The sequence below is a fragment of the Trachypithecus francoisi genome, unplaced genomic scaffold (assembly GCF_009764315.1).
Source record: "Trachypithecus francoisi isolate TF-2019V2 unplaced genomic scaffold, Tfra_2.0 Lachesis_group11, whole genome shotgun sequence".
NCBI lineage: Eukaryota > Metazoa > Chordata > Mammalia > Primates > Cercopithecidae > Trachypithecus > Trachypithecus francoisi.
The window spans coordinates 53,982,785-54,003,666 of record NW_022681456.1 but is presented as its reverse complement, the minus strand read 5'-3'; the positions used below and the strand labels follow the sequence as shown (position 1 = coordinate 54,003,666).

At 38.5% G+C, this 20,882-nt stretch overlaps 1 protein-coding gene across 4 annotated transcripts in view; it reads right to left on the bottom strand.

The window, feature by feature from the left end:
* Nucleotides 1-20,882, bottom strand: part of PAWR (pro-apoptotic WT1 regulator) — a 90,303-nt gene that overhangs the window by 7,691 nt on the left and 61,730 nt on the right. For all 4 annotated transcript variants that reach the window (XM_033221171.1, XM_033221174.1, XM_033221173.1 and 1 more), the window contains exons 4-5: nucleotides 20,217-20,251; nucleotides 351-498 (exon numbers count right to left, since the gene is read on the bottom strand). In XM_033221171.1, coding sequence (XP_033077062.1) covers nucleotides 351-498; nucleotides 20,217-20,251 — 183 coding nt within the window. The remainder of the gene's footprint in view (nucleotides 1-350; nucleotides 499-20,216; nucleotides 20,252-20,882) is intronic.

Sequence of the window (20,882 nt, the reverse complement as noted above, 5' to 3'; positions counted from 1 at the left end):
ATCTGACTTGTACAGAAAGACACTTTTAAACAGGCATATTCTTACACAAAATTGTTTCAAACATCAAAGATGGACCTAACTCAAATTTACTCCTGTAATTTGTAAAGTGACAAATGAAAATCTATTCAGACAATATAATAAATACACAGTAGTATATATTTGCCAGCTCAGGCTTCTAACCACTTCAAAAACAAAGACTTTTAATATATTAAAGGTAACACTTGGCAGAATAGAAGAGCATATATTAAATATTAAGGAATATTATTTCCTTTCTCGCTCAGCTGCTATGAAACAAAAGAATTCTAATGGTATATTAATTTTATCAATCTTAACTAACTTATAATCCATACCTTTTCAAGATCTTCAATTTTCTTTTCCAGTGTGCTACTTGAAACCAGATTACCTGAAACATTTGCATCCCTGTTGTATCTAGGGAACCCACTTCTATCTGTTCGAGAATATCTACTTGAGACATCTTCTTCAGAGACACTGGTTGTGCTGTGGAAATATAAACATTTTATTAAGATCTCTAGTATTCAGCAAGAAAAACACCAAGAATATTTTCTATTCAGCTTAAAAAAATTAACATTCCTCAAGGACATATGGCTATAGCAGCAACTTATTTGTAACTGCAGAAGTTAATCATTATTCCAACACAATGAAAATAATGTAAAAGTACCATTAATTCTTTCAACCATTATCTACTGAGTAGGTGTTAAGTAATGACTGAGTAGGTGTTAAGTAATGAACACTGTTCTGGATACTGAAGACTTAACAGCGAACATAAACGTGGACTCTGCCCTTGATAGAGCTTTCGGTTAAATGGGAATATAACTAATAATAAATAAAGCAACATGATCAGTAAAACAAGGTCAGTGATGGATACTATGAGAACTATGATAGGACAGATCTCCCAGATTTTTTTGAGATGGGGTCTCACTCTTGTCACCCAGACTGGAGTGCAGTGGTGCAATCACAGCTCACCACAGCTTTGACTTCCTGGGCTTAAGCGATCTTCCCACCTCAGCTTCCTGAGTAGCTGGGACTACAGGTATGTGACCACCACACCGGGTAAATTATTTTGTTTTTTTTTTTTTCCAGAGACAGGGTTTCACCATGTTGCCCAGACTGGTCTCAAACTCTTGGGCTCAAGCAATCCACCCACCTTGGCCTCCCAAAGTGCTAGGATTACAGGAGTTAGCACTGTGCCTGGCCTAGATCTCCCAGACTATCTGTGTTGAAAAACCACTTTCCTTCTTCAAAATTCCAATCTTTCATGGACCAACACTTTTAAAAAGTAAAATTAAAATGAACTGCTGGAAAAGTAAAAGTTAAAAAGGTCATAAGTCCAAATGTTTCATTAGATTCAGATCCACAAAATTATAAATAGAAAAAAAGAAAAGAATTACATAAAGTGGCAAATTCTCCACTGTAAGTATGCATACAGGCAATTAATACAGAAAACTGCTACCACACTGATAATTTTGTCATGCTGTAATTTTAATTTAATCAAAAGTTGTAAGTAAAACAGCAATTCCTTAAATACCAATTCACGTCCTCTGAACAGCACATATGTCAGTATTTAAAGTTTTTAATGTAACAAATGAGTTTGCTTCTTGTTTGCCGTATTATTACTCCATTGAAAATTACCCCCAAACTTTGAACACACATTTCTTATCTCAAAGTTCCCATTCATCAGGAATTTAGAAGCAGCTTAGGTGGGTGATTATGATTCAGGGCTTCTCATGAGCTTTTAATCAAGATGTTGGCTGGGACTTCAGTTATCTGAAGGCTTATCTGAAGGCTTAACTGGGCTGGAGAATCTGCTTCTAAGCTCACTCACATGACTGATGACAACGGCTTCAGTTCCTCACTATGTTGGCCTCCCCACTGGCCTGTTCACCACATGGCAGCTGGCTTCCAGAGACAAAGTGACAGAACAACTGAGACAGATGCTGCAGTGTCTGTCATAATGCAACCTCAAAAGGGACATACTATCACACTGAACTTATTCTATTGTTCACACATATCAACCTGGTATATTGTGTGAGAGGATTATACACGGTGCAAACATTAGGAGGTAGGGTTCACTGGAGGCTATCTTGAAAGCCAGTTACCACATTTGTTAATCTATGTTGGACTGATGACAATGCTACTCAACAAGGGATAATGTATATCTAAACTATTTCTGTGTTTTAATAGCACTGAGAGAAAACAGTCTCAAATGACAGAAATAGGAGTGATTTTAATGCAATTTCAACAAGCTTGGACATTCATTTCTTAAAACTTTTGTCTAAAATGCAGAAAATTTGCTTTTCAAAATTTGTTTTCAATCCTTTACTGACTTGTATCCATTTCCAATAATTTATCCAGCAAATTTACAGTCAAATCTAAAGTGACTTCTGGTTTTAAAAAATTGATTCCTCGTCTATGAATTTCTTACCCATGGATTTTCTTGTGATAGAAAATAAAAGTGTCCTATCAAATGTCTAAGGTATTTGACTGTAACCTTTTCAAATGTGCAATATCAAGATCACCATCTACTTTACTGATAGTTGTTACTGTATCGTAGTACCATTTATAACAAGCTAAGGTAACTTTCTCCTCAAATATCCAACTTTCATTTTTGTCACCTGATCTTATCTGCCATTGAAAACCCTTCTCGGCTCACTGCAACCTCCGCCTCCTGGGTTCAAGTGATTCTCCTGCCTTAGCCTCCTGAGTAGCTCGGATTACAGGTGCCTGCCACCATGCCCAGCAAATTTTTTTTTTTTTTTTTTTTTTTCTGAGAGGGAGTCTCGCTGTGTCGCCCAGGCTGGAGTGCAGTGGCCGAATCTCAGCTCACTGCAAGCTCCGCCTCCCGGGTTCGCGCCATTCTCCTGCCTCAGCCTCCCGAGTAGCTGGGACTACAGGCGCCCGCCACCTCGCCCAGCTAATTTTTGTATTTTTAGTAGAGACAGGGTTTCACCGTGTTAGCGAGGATGGTCTCGATCTCCTGACCTCGTGATCCTCCCGTCTCGGCCTCCCAAAGTGCTGGGATTACAGGCTTGAGCCACTGCGCCCGGCTGTCTTTTTTTTTTTTTTGAGATAGAGTCTCACTCTGTCGCCCAGGCTGAAGCGCAGTGGCACGATCTCGGCTCACTGCAAGCTCCGCCTCCCGGGTTCACGCCATTCTCCCACCTCAGCCTCCCGAGTAGCTGGGACTACAGGTGCCCGCCACCATGCCCAGCTAATTTTTTGTATCTTTTAGTAGAGACACGGTTTCACCGTGTTAGCCAGGATGGTCTCGATCTCCTGACCTTGTGATCTGCCCGCCTCAGCCTCCCAAAGTGCTGAGATTACAGGCATGAGCCACTGCGTCCGGCCTAATTTTCCTATTTTTAGTAGAGACAGGGTTTCACAATGTTGGCCAGGCTGGCCTTGAGCTCCCGACCTTGTGATCCACCTGCCCCGGCCTCCCAAAGTGCAGGGATTACAAGCGTGAGCCACTGAGCCCTGCTGACTGACATTCCTTCTTTGCATGGAAAGCTAAGATCACTTAAAAAATAAACAAAGAATGAGGCTATCAGACAGTAAGTCTAACTCACATATTTGAAAAGCTGGGAACCAAACTGGTTTCTTATCTTGCAAAAACACCAAGAGTTCATCCCAAAGTTCGAATACTCTTGACTGAAAAGGTTGCTTTGAAGACCAATGTACACACTAGCATCTGATAACAGTTGATCAGCTAACTCCCAAACTACAGTATCTAATTTTTTAGAAACCTCACATTTAATAAATTAGTGTTTAATAATTCACACTTTTAGTGAACTATACTGTGAATTCAGCTGATATAGCAAGAACACCATTGAGTTCAGCTGACAAAGCAAGACTTTCTCAATGCAAGAAGCAGGACACCGATTTACATTCTGGTACAAGCTTCAGCATGTTTTTCTTATCACTGTGCCTGCATAATTAGAATATACTCCTACAAAAGTAAAGCAAAACTCCAAACCACATTTGCTGATACTGTAACCCTTTGCAAGTGTTATATAGTTTAGAGCAAGCTGTATTTGTTAGCAATGAGGGTGAAAAATAAATTGTTACTTCCTATGTTAGCAAAACCAATGTGTTCATCAAATTGTAACAAAAATTCCTTTGCTATCCTTATTTGTCTGAGAGTTAGTTTTCCATATCACTATCCTGTCCCTAAATACATCAAGCTATGGTGTTGCTGGAAAGTGGTACGGGAACTGTCTTCTTTACTACAAATTCATCCAACATTTCCAAGAAAATATATTTTGTCTTGTCATTTGTATGCAGGTTTTTTTTTTTTTTAATGTTAGCAACCTCAAGTGAGACTATCAGAAACCCCAAAAATACTAATGATTATATGTGAAATCCTGAACATCTGCTCCGGCCATCTTTGTAATATTCTTTCAAATAATGAACTTGGTTTTGAACATATTTGATGAATTGGTTTTGAACATGTCAGGCCTACAACTACCAATTAAATTTTGATCATTTTATATTGTTTAAATAGCCAGTGTATCTCCAAACAACCCACTTTGGTTTTAGCACTTTGCCCATCAATTATGGCTAAAAACTAAACATAAGACACTTAGTACTTTCCAAGAAAACTAGTACAAATTCTTCTGATTTGTATCTCTTTGAAATTGCTTCCATTATCATCATTTGGTTTACTACTGCTATCGCATTCAAAAAAGTGTATCTTTGTCAATAAAGTCCAGTAAAGCTTGTGTTGTCATCAGTAAATCAGACCTATAAATAATATAAATTTTGCTTCCAGGATTTAACTATTACTTGTAAAAGATAAAATTCAAAAGAATGAAAAAGAGTTTTACATTTTTTATTACTATGTATTTTTAAATTATTTATGGCACAAGAATAATTAAAATTAATGAGATTTTAAAAATAAATGCTTTGTTTTTTGGCAGGGGGTGCGGGGGGATACAGGGTCTTGCAGCACCGTCACCCAGGCTGATGTACAGAGGTGTCATCATGGCTCACTGCAGCCTTGAAACTTCAGAACTCCTGGGCTCAAGTGATCTTTCCACCTTAGCCTTCCAAGTAGCTGGACTACAGGCATATGCCACCATAACTGGCTAATTATTTTTTTTGTAGAGACGTGTCTTACTATGTTGACCAGGCTGGTCTCAAACTTGTGGCTTCAAGCTATCCTCCTGCCTTGGTTTTGGGATTATAGGCATGAGCCAGCCACATTTTATTTAATTCTTATACATTTTTGGGTTACAAATGACTAACTTCAAAATGTCACACATTTTAACAGTCCTGCTGTGCATGATTAGCATGCAACTCACCACTGCACTTGAACAACTCTATATTCTGTTCACAGAGTAATCCACTGATCATGCACTTGGATGTGATGATGACAAGTCAAAATGCAATTCAAGTTGTGAAATGCTTATTTTCTCAAGTTCTTTTCTTGTCTTAGATTGATAACAAACAGTTCAAGGACTATACTCTGGGTACCACTATGTTAAGAGAAGGCTGAAACTTAAAAAGGAGAAAAATGTGCAAAAACCTAGAAACTGTAGTCCATTTGAGAAACAGAGAACTCCAATATGGCTAAAGCATGGAGTGTAAACTTAAGAGTAATAATAAATATGAGGGTGAAAAAGCAAGCAGGAAACCTAAGTTTTTTGTTTTTTGTTTTTTGTTTTTGAGAGACAGGTTCTCACTCTGTGGCCCAGGCTGGAGTGCAGTGGACAATCATAGCTCACTGTAAACTCAAATTCCTGGGCTCAAGCAATCTTCCCACCTCAGCCTCTGGAGTGGCTGCATGTGTGACCATGCCCGCTAATTTATCTTAATTTTTTTTTTAGAAGTTAGGTCTTGCTATGTTGCCCAGACTGGTCCTGAAGTCCTGGCCTCAAGCAATCTTCCTGCCTTGGCCACCCAAAGTGCTTGGAGTAGAAGTCTGAGCTACCACGCCTGGCCCTGAAAGTTATTTTATGGAAGAATTTAAACTAAGGGTCTCCAAATATTATTCACAATTACATACCCATGTTGGTATGTATGTTTACTTATCTACCATTTTTATAGGATTTACAATATGACAATATAAAATAATCATCTGCATCCCAAAAATATGGCATAAGAAAAAGACTAAAATTTGTTTTATTTATGGTACAAAAATTTGTTCTCACAAATATTTTAAATTAAAAATTGAATATGCTTCATTATTTCTGAAGATCTTAACACCACATGATACAGAGATTCAAAGATCTAGTTCTAACATCAGTTTGAATATTGATTTTTAATGGCTATCAAAGCAGAAAGGGATGCCTTACAAAAAAATGAGAATTTTCTTTAAAAGTTTCACTTAAAACCTCAAAATCAGCATAATTTTTCTTAATTCATGAGAACAGATTTGATTTTGTGTATCTTACCAGCTGAAAAGCAATGTGATCTTATTTGCAGTTAGACACTTGATTTTCTCCATAAATTCCCTAATCCCAGACTTGCATATTTTGTAATAAACTAGATAACTCATAAATCCACACAGATGGACATTCAAATTATAGTGCTGGGCAACATGCAGAAAGTGAATAAAGCATGCTTCCCTCAGGACACCTTTAGTACCAAATGACCATCTGACATATACAGCAAAGAAGGAATGACTAAATAACTATTACACAGTAGTAGCTTTTAAATATTAATGCCTTAGTGTTTTTCAAATAAAAAGGTAAATATGAATAAAAGTTCCAATATTTTCCTCCTGCACCCTAGCAGATTATCTTGTATATCACCCTGATTCAGATTCCATTTAATGGTAACAGTAAGCCATTAAAGCAAGGAAAGTTACAGTATCATTTTTATAAAATATACTGGAGATGAGCTAAATGGAGACAGAGAGGCCAATGTGGAGGCTGTTGTAATCACCTATGTAAAAGATGATGGTGCCCTAGATTGGTGTGATGGCAATGAGATACTCAGAAGATAAACTCAACAAGGCTTGGTGAATGAATGGATATGGGCGAGATAGGAAAAAAATGTATGTGTCAGAAATAATGTCCAGGCTACTGACTTGAGCAAAAGTAGATGTTGATGTCAACTACTGAAATCCATCAGGTTTCATAAGCTTACTTCTGAAAATGCTTAGTTTAGTACGCTTCTGAGATATCTAACAGCAGATATTTAATAGCTGTTAATTATATAAGTATGGAGCTAACGATCTGGAGTCTTCAGCATTACGTATAGATAGTAATTGAAGTCATCGGAGTGAATGAAATTTCTACCACAAATACACAAAACCAAAAGAGAATAAAGTCTAAGATTAACAACTGAGTAGGCTTAGCATAGTGGCTCACACCTATAATCTCAGCACTTTGTGGGGCCAAGGCAGGAGGACTGTTTGTGGGGCCAAGGCAGGACAACTGTTTGTGGGGCCAAGGCAGGACAACTGTTTGTGGGGCCAAGGCAGGACGACTGTTTGTGGGGCCAAGGCAGGACAACTGTTTGTGGGGCCAAGGCAGGACAACTGTTTGTGGGGCCAAGGCAGGACGACTGTTTGTGGGGCCAAGGCAGGATTGTTTGTGGGGCCAAGGGAGGACGACTGTTTATGCCCAGGAGTTCAAGACCAGTCTGGACAACATAATGAGACCCTGTCTCTACAAAGACAAAAATAAAAAATTAGTCAGGCATGGTGGCATGTTCCTGGAGTCCCGAGCACTTGGGACTTGGGAGGCTGAGGTAGGAGGACTGCTTGAGCCCAAGAGGTTGAGGCTGCAGTAAGCGATTACACCACTGCACTCAGCCTGGGTGTCATGGTGAGACCCTGTAAAAAGAAACAAAAACAAAAAAAATCAAGTAATACCAATACGTAAAGAAGAGGTACAGGAAAGAAAGAACTACAAATAAGAATGGGTAATACCAGCAAAGTGGTAAAAAGAAAATCAACAGAGGCAGGTATCACTAAAGCCATACCGTATTATTAAAGAAGACCATTAGAAGCATTTTAAAGGACCCGTTTTACACAAAAACAGAAGTCCAACTTTCTGCATCCATCCATGACCTTTTAAGTAGAAACTATAATGCTGACAGCTACAAACAAACCATCCAGAAACATGGATGTCCATTAGTAGTCGTGTATTTGCTTGATGAACAAGTTTAAAACAATATTTCAAAAATGTTTAATTTATTAACAATTTTTAAAACTTTCCATCTTAGGCTTGTCAATGATACATAAACGGCATCATTATGCAATTTTTTTTTTTTTTTTTTGAGACAGAGTTTCGCTCCTGTTGCCCAGGCTGGAGTGCAATGCCACTATCTCGGCTCACTGCAACCTCCACCCGCAGTCAAGCAATTCTCCTGCCTCCACCTCTCAAGTAGCTGGGATTACAGGCACCCTCCACCAAGCCCGGTTAGTTTTTGGTATTTTTAGTAGAGATGGGGTTTCCCCATGTTGACTAGGTTGGTCTCCAACTCCTGACTCAAGTGATCTGCCCACCTCGGCCTCCCAAAGTGCTGGGATTACAGGCATGAGCCACCACACCCGGCCTTCATTATGCAAATGCAAGGAATAGTGAAAAACAAGATCAGTGCTTCATTCCCAACATGTATTATGTTTTTAGGAAATACTGTCATAATTGCGAAGAATTGTGTTGCTTGATCTTATTGCCAAATTTAGCCGCTTAACCTATTTTAAAGGCCGGATATGCACAGTGCAAAATACTCAGAATAAAAGGCTGCTTCATTAACTCTAAAAAGTTTTTAACATTCTATTTATGAATGTTAACACAAATCTCTAATATGATCCAAAAAGAATCCTCCCTCCACTCTTAGCTACAAAGACATGAACTATAATGCTCAGAAAAGGGAAAAGAAACAGTATCATCAAAAATAAATGCCACCCCTTACTGGAAGTTTTCCCTCTCTGGGAAGTTTCGCATCTTATGTAGAAACACCAGGGGGTGTTGTGTTGGGGGAAATTACGCTATTATTCTAAAACTATCATGAGAATGAGATTGGCAGCATTAAGAGATTACAGCTAGAGGAATTTTCCACTAAAATAGACATTATAAAGCTTTAGCAATGAGAAGAAATACAAGACTCAAGGGTAAATCCTACTTTTACAATAAGTATCAAATATTCAGAAGTACAGGATATATTCTGAAATTCCTAAATAACCAGCAACTACATGACTGGCTTCCGTCCTTTTAGTGTCTTTCACTGCCCTATTCTCTTCAACCTCTGCCACTCTCACTCTTCAAAACAGCTCCTTGCTCTGTTTATCTCTCTTCTTCCTTTACATACAAACATACACATAAGCACATACCCCAACAACTAAAAATCAAAATCAAGTCTCATTAAACTCTCATAACTCTTTATTGAAATTGATACATATTTATTATAGAAAACAGAAAATACAAATAAGAGTAATTCCACTAACCCAGAGACAATGTCCATTAACATTTTATAACATATTAGCAAATGTTTAGCCTTTTGGATTAGATTCCTTTTAAAAATCTTAGGAAAAATATTTATCTCCTCCCAGAAAAATAAACAATATCTTCTTTTACACAGAATTTTAGCAGTTTATCATATGAATAGTTCTCAGATAATACTTTATATATATTATGATACTTTGCTTTGTATCATAGTTTTTTGTACTATGCTCTCTCCTCCATTTTACATAAACAGGTAATAATTTTCTTATGTAATATTTTTCTATAGCATCATTTTAATGGCTGCATTATAACTCTATAGCAATATATTATAGTTTTTAATGTATCTCATTATTAAAAATTTAAGTTGTTTCAGTTAGGGAATATCATACATACTCATTTTCTGGTATATTAAATATAGTGAATTATCCTAAAGAGATCAAATATATGTGGCTGCTCAAGTTTCACCACCTGAGAGCTAGACAAGTCCAGAAAACACTCTCCAAATATAGTTTATTATATACAGTAGAAATAGGTAAAATTATACATTCCTTATTATCAACATGGGTGTCCTAAACAGCCAAGCATAGTACTCTGCATCTTTGAACTATTCAATAAATATTTGACATATAATGTGTATATATATATTTTTTAAAAGCCTTCAACTAAGCAATATGAAAAATTTCTGTGTACTAAGAATAAGGGTCACACAAAAACTTGTACATGAATGTTCATAGCATATTGTCTATTATATGTATATTTCATATTAGTCAAAAAGTGTAAAGAATCTAACATGTCCATTATGTTAATCCAAATGGTAAAACATAATATAGTACATCCATGCAAACTACAATATGGAATCATCTTGAAAAAATTATGCTTAGTAAATGATGAGACACAAAAAGCCACATACTTGGCCAGGTGCAGTGGCTCATACCTATAATCCCAGCACTTTGGGAAGCCCAGGAAGGCAGATCACTTGAGGCCAGGAGTTCAAGATCAGCCTGGCCAACATGACAAAACCCTATTTCTACTAAAAATACAAAAATTGGCTGGGTGGGGTGGTGCCTACCTGTAGTCCCAGACACTTGGGAGGCTGAGGCACAAGAATCACTTAAACCCACAAGGCGGCGGGGTTGCAGTGAGCCGAGATCGCACTACTGCACTCCAGCCTGGGTGACACAGCGAGACTCTGTCTCAAAAAAAATCAAAAAAACCAAAAAAACAATAAAGCCATATACTGTATGATTCCATTTATCTGAAATATTCCATATACACAAATCTATAAGGAGAGAAAACATATTACTGGTTGCTGGGGGATAGGGGCAGAGGAAGAATGGATATGAAGGGTATGAAGTTTCCTTCAGGGTAGAACAAATTTTGGAACTAGACAGCAGTAATGGTTGTGAACACTGTGAATGTCCTAAAAATACTGAACTGTACACCTTAAAAGGGTGAATTTTATGGCATTTGAATTACATCTCAATGAAAACAGGGAACAGTATCATCAGTTTAGTGGTTAATTTCCAAATAAATGCACAAAATGCACTTAAAATGACACCAAATATTATTACATGGTTTTTCATTATAATGAAGAAACTCTAGATGTTAGACTACCTAATTCAGAACAAGTTATTTTCTGACTTTGTACTATAGCTAAAACAAAGTAAAGATCTGAGTGGATCTGTGAAATCTACAGCCATATATCCAAGAAGTTACTTTTTGGGAAAAAATAAAATGAAACCCTATGTTAAAAAGAAAAGAAATGTAGTTACTGGTACCATCCAGTCACTTGGAGTTTAAATAAGCTAATCAAACTGCTAATCAAACTACCACACTGTACCTATTTCCTACCCATGCTAGGCAAGTTAACATTACTACCATGAGGTAATGCAACATATGCTGACACAATCTGCAAATTACCTGTTTAATCTCATACAAGTCATTAAACTTCACTGTGCCTCAGTTTACTCATTTGTAAAATAAGAATAATAAAAGCATCTCCCTAGGACTATCAAGGAATTAGCTGAATGGAAAGTACTTTGAATAGTACCTGGTACACAGTAATATTATATAAATATTAATAATATTTATGACCTAGAAAAGTTCACAAATCCACCAGTCCACAAAATGTACAAGAATCCCCAATTTATTTTAAATAATCATTTTATGACTTTCATGTATTATTTCCAAATCTATTAACTAGAAAGGTCAATGCTATTGCATGTCTGACAGCATTGGGTAAAATACAGAACATATTCTAATATAGAAATAATAGATCTTGCCAGGAGCAGTGGCTCACACCTGTAATCCTAGCACTTTGGGAGGCTGAGGCAGATGGATCACTTGAGGTCAGGAGTTTGAGACCAGCCTGGCCAACAAAGTGAAACCCCGTCTCTACTAAAAATACAAAAATTAGCCAGGCTTGGTGGCACGTGCCTATAATACTAGCTACTCGAGGGGCTAAGACAGGAGAATTGCACCACTGCACTCCAGTCTGGGTGACAGGGAGGGGAGGGGAGGGGAGGGGAGGAGGAAGGGGGCAGGGGGGAGGGGGGGAGGGAGGGAGGGAGGGAGGGAGGAAAGGAGGAAGGGAGGGAGGGAGGGAGGGAGGAAGGAAAGAAAAGAAAAAAAGAAAGAAGGAAAGGAAAAGAAAGAAGGAAAGGAAAGGAAGGGAGAAAAAGAAAGAAAAGAAAAAGGAAAAGAAAGAGAGAGAGAGAGAGAGAAAGAAAGAGAAAGAGAGAAAGAAAGAGAGAGAGAGAAAAAGAGAGAAAGAGAGAAAGAGAAAAGATCTTGAAAGGAATAGATTTCTTTAGAAAGGGCCATATATAGCCCAAGAAGACTCGCTTTCAACTACTGAGAGATTCCTTTGGTCATCTTTAGTTTGGATTTCTCACCTTTAAAGAATCTGGCAGACTGGGCATGGTGGCTCAAGCCTGTAATCCCAGCACTTTGGGAGGCCGAGGCAGGCGGATCAAGAGGTCAGGAGATCGAGACCAGAGTGGCTAACACGGTGAAACTCCGTCTCTACTAAAAAATACAAAAAACTAGCTGGGCATGAAGGTGGGTGCCTGTAGTCCCAGCTACTCGGGAGGCTGAGGCAAGAGAATGGCGTAAACCCGGGAGGCGGAGCTTGCAGTGAGCTGAGATCCGGCCACTGCGCTCCAGCCTGGGCGACACAGCGAGACTCTGACTCAAAATAAATAAATAAAGAATAGAATAGAATAGAATCTGGCTGATTTCTGGCCAGGTGCACTGGCTCACACCTGTAATTCCAGCACTTTGGGAGGCCAAGGCAGGCAGACCTCTTTAGCCCAGGAGTTCAGGACCAGCCTGAGCAACACAGAAAAATCCCGTTTCTACAAAAAAATTTAAAATTAGCAATTTAATTTTTAAAAATTTAAAAATTAGGGTGTGGTGGCACATGCCTGTAGTTACAGCCACTTGAGAGGCCAAGGCTGGAGGATCACCTAAGCCTGGGAATTGAGGGCTGCAGTGAGCCATGATTGCACTACTGCACCCCAGCCTGGGCACTGGAGTGAGACCTTATCTCAAAAAAAAAAAGAAGAATCTGGCAGATTTTTCTGGTCTTGACCCTTGACCAACAAACCAAGGAAGTTTGTGTCTACTTGGTGGTTCTCAAAGCAAGAACTACTGGTTAAAACGATGATCATGGTGAAACCCTGTCTCTACTAAAAATACAAAATTAGCCGGGCATGGTGGCACATGCCTGTAATCCCAGGTACTCAGGAGGCTAAGGCAGGATAATCACTTGAACTCAGGAGGCGGAGGTTGCAGTGAGCCAAGATTGCACCATTGCACTCCAGCCTGGGCTACAAGAGCGAAACTGACTCAAAAAAAAAAAAAAAAAAAAAAAATCATTAAGTTCCATTTAGGAAAAGAAGTTAACATTGTTGTGTTGCAACATCTTAAATCTTGAATGAAAACTATGTCTAAATAAATTATTACTCTCTAAACGAACAGGTTCTAGTCGGTTTCTTATGAAAGAGCTTGAGAATGAAGTTGAGAACTAAAGGTCTTAACTGGCTATTCCCAACCTTTATGGCAACAGAGAGCAGTTTCAGAGAAGACAATTTTTCCATGGACCAGGGGGATGGCAGGGAGGATGGTTTTGGGATGAAACTGTTCCACCTCAGATCAGCAGGCATTAGATTCTCATAAAGGAGCATGTAACCTAGATCCCTCACATGAGCAGTTCACAATAGGGTACGTGCTCCTATGAGAATCTAATGCTGTTGCTGATCTGGCAAGAGGCAAAGCTCAGGCAGTAATGCTCACCCACTGCTCACCTCCTGCTGTGTGGACTGGTTCCTAACAGGCCACAGACAGGTAAGCAGTCCACACCCGGAGGGGTGGGGACCCCGGCTTAAAGTACTTCACAGTGTCTCAAATTAAATGGATTTATGTTATGTAGAAGTCTTACTTAACAGCAAAGATTTAGTTTATGGAATCATCTACCCAGAGTTAGTTCTGTTATAATACAACATAAGTGTTTCTAAAATCACTGTGTTATGCAAAAATCACTCAATAAAAACATGAGGAGCCAGGCGTGGTGGTTCACACCTGTAATCCCAGCACTTTGGGAGGCTGAGGTGGGTGAATCACTTGAGGTCAGGAATTTGAGACCAGCCAGGCCAACATGGCAAAAACCCATCTCTACTAAAAATACAAAAATTAGCCAGCCATGGTGGCAGATGCCTATAATCCCAGCTACTTGGGAGGCTGTGGCAGGAGAATCACTTGAGCTCAGGAGGTAAAGGTTGTTTGAGCCCAGGAGGTAGAGGTTGCAATGAGCCAAGATCATGCCACTGCACTCCAGCCTGGGTGACAGAGTGAGACTCCACCTCAAAAAAAAAAAAAAAAGGTGGGGGGAATTATACAGAAAATGGGGTTGGGGGACAATGTTCTAAAACTTCATCAGTGACACATTATAAAAGATAGTAGCCTAACATAAAGTGGTAGTACAGTTTTACAGGTTAAACAGCTAAGAAATACATAAATACGGCATTTTATCTTGAAAAAGCAGTGAAGTTTCCTCATAGAAGCTGGTTGGCAGCAGAAGGGTTGCAGCTTATGGGTTAATATGAAATGTGAGAAAGAAGTTATCAGAAATTAGACTGGTAGTTGTAACATCACATGTGGAAGTGATAGGGACAGGAGGCAGGAACATTCTGGGCAGAAGAGGACGGTCCTGGTGAGGGTCCCACCCTCAACCCTTGAACTGTGGCCCAAAATGAGAACATGCATTCCTGTTGTCCTGCTTGAATGTTGCCTTTTCCAAAACCACCCATGGCCTGTTCTGCTCCCCATTCTGTGCCCATTAAAACCTCAGGCTCTGCCACCAGAGAGAGGAGAGGAAGAGAAGAGGAAAAGCCATTTGACTTCAGAGTAATGGCTTGATAGTGTTGCTCCAGGGAAAGATTCTCTTCCCCCTCCATCCCCTTTCCAGCTCCCCTCTCATTGGCAACATAATCCTCCATATTCACCACCCTTCAATTCATTCATGTGACCTGATTTTTCCTCGACACTGAAGGGTGCAAATGCTAAAGGCTGTCATACTGACCCTATGCTCTTGCTGGCAGAGGGCCCACTGAACTGTTTTACACTTAAGCTGTCCATGGACAGAAAAGCTAAAAGAGCACTAACTGTAACACTCCTTCTGGGACTTCAGGGGTAGTAGGCATCCCCCTAGATACTGCCATGGGGACAGTACAGAATTCATTCCTGCCAGCGTCCAAAAGCACTCACCCCAGCTCTTGCACCTGCTCACCTGTGCTCCCCGCTCCCACAAGGAGTAGAATGCAGTGGGTTTGAGTGAGTGGAATTTGCCCCTGCCCCACCAAAGCGCCTGGTTAGGTCCAGTACCTGTGCACTCCAGTTCCTGCCTGTAAAGGGGCCAGGGAAACTTTCCTGCTTCAAAAGCAAAGCTGTAGCTCATACTGAGGTACCTGGTAGATGTTTGCCAAGAATGACTGAGAGCCTTTTGTGTATTCAGTTGAGCTGGATAAGGTTTTCAGCATTTACCTAGCATTTCTGGTGAACAAAACTGTGTATAAGCAAAGGTGAAATTTGAGGTAGGGTCAAATTGTTCCCTAATGTACCAATTAGGACCAATTTGCATTTCCAAAGCAAGCATTATAACAGAATTGACTTTGCAAGAAAATTCTGACCCCGAAGAAAAAGAATCATAGTCATCTTTTATCCAAGTAAAGTTGACAGAAATTATGGGTTACCACAGCAGTGATAGTGAGGATTTCTGGTATATTTATGCTATACTTCATTTAAAAGGCAGAAATCACTCAGTTGATACTAGCCATTATTTAGAGAACTAAAAGGTGAAGATATTCATGTTACATAAGGTGAGGAGTAAACCAGAATGTAAAAGTGTACATCCATTATGCTCACGGTTATACATACAAAAAGCCTAAAAAAACAAACTGGAAGTAAAAACTAAAAGCAAGGTTAACAGTGCTTGACTTAGATTTGTTAAGATTTTCTAATCCTAACTTTCTCTATTTCTTAAATCTTCTAGTGAGCATGCATTACTTTTTAAATGGAGAAAACAATGTTTAAGTTGTATAATCTTTCTATCTTGATCATATGCAGTAGTTGCAAAAAGTATTAAGGAAAGAAAAGTCCTGATGAAGCTACATGAATGATAAAACTATAATAATACTGTGAAACACTGCAGATAAGAAATAGGGCTTAACATCAAAATTTTGGCTAAGATAAGGTTAATATTTTCTGACATTCATATCTTGATGTGTCTATGCTGTTTATAAAAACAAAAACTAGTCGTATTTCCTCTTTCTGCTCAGAGGGAATGTGGTAAAATAGTTCACTGAAGTAAACAAAGTCTTTTTCCTCATCTGTGAAAGACATCCCTGCCCTGGCTGTCACTTGATGAGGCTATTAGGTAATGTATGTGAAAGTGCTTTACAAACTACTAAACCTATTAAGGTTGCTTGGAGGGGAGGGGGTAGGAAGAGAAGTGCTGAGAAGCACTTATTACTTTGCATAAATGTTGCTTAATAAAATAATACTGAATTAAGCATATTTGTGAAAACAAGAGCCAGTTAATAACTAACTGAATGGTAAAACACTGTCTTGTTTCCCCTGTTGTTTGTTTCATTTAGAGTTGGGATCTCACTGTCTCCCAAGCTGGAGTGAGGTGGCACCAATCATGGAAGACTCTGGGGCTCAAGTGAGCTTCCCATCTCACACCTCAGCCTCCACTGCAGCTAGGACTACAAGTGCTTACTATAAGCAACCAACTAATTTTTTTCTTTTTCTTTCTACTTTTTTAAGAGATGTTGTCTTGCTATGTTGCCCAAGCTGGTCTCAAATTTCTGGCCCTCAAGTAATCCTCCCACCTTAGCCTTCTGAGTTGCTGGGATTATAGGTATGAGCCACTACACTAACTTCACCTATTATTTATGAATAGTAAGTTGCATACCCTGGCTAATCCTGCCCTTTATAAGTCCTTAAGACTGTCTTGCCTTCTCTTTTCTTTTTTAAAAGTTTTTAACCAATGTACTATAAATTTACTTTCCAAATAAAAATTTTATTAAGAAAATTACACATTGAGGCTAGGCACAGTGGCTCATGCCTCTAATCTGGGTCCTCTGGGAGGCAGAGTTGGGAGGATCACGTGAGTTTGAGATCACCCTGGGAAACATGGAGAGATCCTGTCTCTACCAAAAATTAAAAAAAAGAAAAGAAAAAGAAAATTACACATTGAAAAAAAAAAAAACCCCACAAATTCGTAACACCGATCCATCTTTACTAAATCTTGAGTTTCAGAAATTACATAACCCTCACCTCCAAACAGTTCCCTACAGTTAAACACATTTTTATAAGGAAAACTGGGAATATGTAAGATACATTCTACATAAGTCAATTCAAGTTTAAAAAACAGCATAATTAGACTGAGCATGTAACAGACTCAAGGCTAAAAGTGTACATTCTTATTTGTGAGAAAAATTAAGTATTTAATTCATAACTTATAAGAGCATACACTCAAATGAATCTTCTGGGTGTTTGAACCTCCTAATGACTTTAAGAGTTATTTCTAGTTATATAAAATTTATATATATACTTATATATAAATCTTATATCTATTTATATGTAAATCTTATATATTATATATTTTATATTTATTTTTATATAAATATACAATATGTAATTTATATATTATATATAATTTCTCATGTTATTTGGTTTACTTAAAATATTTTCTATTTTCAGTTATATATATAAAAACTAAGCTACTAGATTTACTGGAAATATTTTCTTACATGAGATGCCAAATTTCTTTTACTCTATTCTCCCTTTTCTTCATTCTCATTAGTCAGCAGACACCTTCACTAAGAAACATCTATTCTCTAGTCATTGCTATAACTTGCTGACAGATTAATGAAAATAACGAACTGTTGATATAAAATGTAACACATTTCTACTAGATAAGAGATAATTTCATATATAGACTCTAGGTTTTGTGGCTTTTTAAGTTTTTGTGTTTTTTTTTTCTTTTCTTTTTAGACGGCACTGAAATGGGAGCTGCAAACCAATAAAAAATGATGAGAAGTTTTAAGATATTTATAACAGTATTAAACAGCGGCAAATCTTTGAAAGCTGAAAAGTAACAAACTACATGCTCTAGGCTATGAGAATACAAGTATGAAAAAAACAAACACATGGACATGTCACAAGTAATGGTCTCAAAAGTTTCACAAAAATTTATACAAGAATAAGTTTGCCTTCTGATTTAACACAATGACATGTAAATAAAGCTTTTGATAGGATTTATAAAATTATTCCCCTCTTGATTCAAATTAAAGAACACAAATTTGAAAAGTGTCATTCGTAATTTAAGACTATTATTTGATAAGAACTAAATGTGTAAGATCAATACAACAAACTTGTTAAGTCGCCACAGTTTATCTTTAGTCTCCAACCAAAAACCAATGAGAATGTGGTATGGGAACAGGCCACATCAAGGCTATTTCATAATTATTTCTAGAAAAAGAAAAAGGATTTTTTTTCCGTTTAAACTATTAATGGTAAACAAAAGGGCCGGGGTGTGGTGGCTTACGCCTGTAATCCCAGCACTTTGGGAGGCCGAGGCGGGCAGATCACAAGGTCAAGAGATCGAGACCATCCTGGCTAACATGGTGAAATCTCTACTAAAAATACAAAAAATTAGCCAGGGTGGTGGCAGGCACCTGTAGTCCCAGCTACTCAGAAGGCTGAGGCAGGATAATGGCGTGGACCCAGGAGGCAGAGCTTGCAGTGAGCCAAGATTGTGCCACTGCACTCCAGCCTGGGCAACAGAGCGAGACTCCATCTCAAAAAAAAAGGGGGCAAACAAAATCAGGTTTTATTATACCTACATCAAAATTACCCAGAAATGAAAATAAAAGCAGTAACAGTAGTAAACGTACTGATTGTTTTCCCACGTGCCAGAAACTATTTCAGACTTACTCACTCTTACTATCTTGACCTTCTCATCTCTTTCTATTGCTAATAAATACTGTAGCTCATGACAAAAATTAAATTTTATTTTTATATAACAGTGTAAAAATAGAGTATTGGTTAACGAATGTTTTATTTATAGCCTAATTATTTTAAACTCCAAAATACAAATAGATGAAAATAAGGGTTTTACATGTATAAATCTAGTGATTTTACATAGTTAATAAAAATATGGGCTCCAGAGTCAGGTTGCCAGAGTTCAGATCGATTTTACTGTTGACTAGGTTTTTAACCCCAGAAAAATTATTCTACTTATTTAACCTCACGTCTCTCATCTATAAAATGGAAATAAATATTATTCCTGCCTTATAAGATAATCATGAGAATTGAAAGAACTCTATGTAAAGCACTTTGGACACAGCAAGTACTCAATAAGATTCATCATTCTAGGATTATTAGCACAAGTATGACCACATGCTTCTGCAACATTTATGAACTCAACAGGGAAGAAGGAAGTGAATATCCTAGACACCTCCACTTGTACCCAATTCTGATTTTCTTCCTATACATAAACACGCACAAATACATTCTCTGGTAGAAGTGTTACTCATTGTGTACAGGTGGTGCAATGCGATCTGTGTCCTCCCAAAATTCATATGTTGAAGCCATAACCTTCAATGAGATGGAGCCCTTAGGACATAATTGGGTTTAAATGAAGTCACAAGAATGAGACCCTCATGACGGGATTAGTTCCTTTATAAAGAGGGGACCTCAGAAAGCTTACTTTCCCTCTTCCTCCCTCTTCCTCCCTTTCTCTTTCTCTTTCTCTCTGCCGTGTGAGGACACAGTGAGAAAGTGGCTACCTATAAGGCAGGAAGAGAGTCCTCACCAGAACCTGACAATGGTGGACATGCGGCCTCCAGAAATATGAGAAAATAAATTTCTGTTGTTTAAGCCATCAGTATATGGTATTTTGTTATGGCACTCCGAGCCAACTAATACAGATGGGTCTACTTTTATTTCCAATGTTTAAATACGTGAGAAATAGTAATTCAAGGCATTTATTTTGCAAAGTTCATCAACCCATGCAAATTCATGGTGAGTTTTCAAAGACTGTGGCATGTCAGAGTAAGCCATGGTCAGGCAGACATTATACTCCTGCTTACACTGCAATTTATTTTTAAGAGCACAATAGTAAGTAAGGTTTGTTACTTTTCAAAAAGCTACTTTAAACAGTTCTAGTTAAGTCAATGTCAGACAGACATTACATTCATGCCTACAATATGTTTAAGTCATAATGATTCTTACCTTTTATATCTGCTTGATACTGTTCTAGGTGGCTCCTGTAAAGTAAAAATAATTACGTATCAGTTTGAGTATGTATGTACACAATTACTGATTATATAAAATAGTTGATAGAGAATATCTAATTTTTTTTTTGAGACGGAGTCTTGCTCTGTCGCCCAGGCTAGAGTGCAGTGGCGCGATCATGGCTCACTGCAAGCTCCACCTCCCAGGTTCATGCCATTCTTCTGCCTCAGCCTCCTGAGTACCTGGGACTACAGGCGCCCGCCACCACGCCAGGCTAATTTTTTGTATTTTTTTAAATAGAGACGGGGTTTCACCGTGTTTGCCAGGATGGTCTCGATCTCCTGACCTCATGATTCACCTGCCTCGGCCTCCCAAAGTGCTGGGATTACAGGCGTGAGCCACCACACCCGGCCAAGAATATCTAATTTTTTTTTTTTTTTTGAGACGGAGTCTCGCTCTGTCGAGCAGGCTGGAGTACAGTGGCCGGATCTCAGCTCACTGCAAGCTCCGCCTCCTGGGTTTATGCCATTCTCCTGCCTCAGCCTCCCGAGCAGCTGGGACTACAGGCGCCCACCACCACGCCCGGCTATTTTTTGTATTTTTTTAGTAGAGACGGGGTTTCACTGTGTTAGCCAGGATGGTCTCGATCTCCTGACCTCGTGA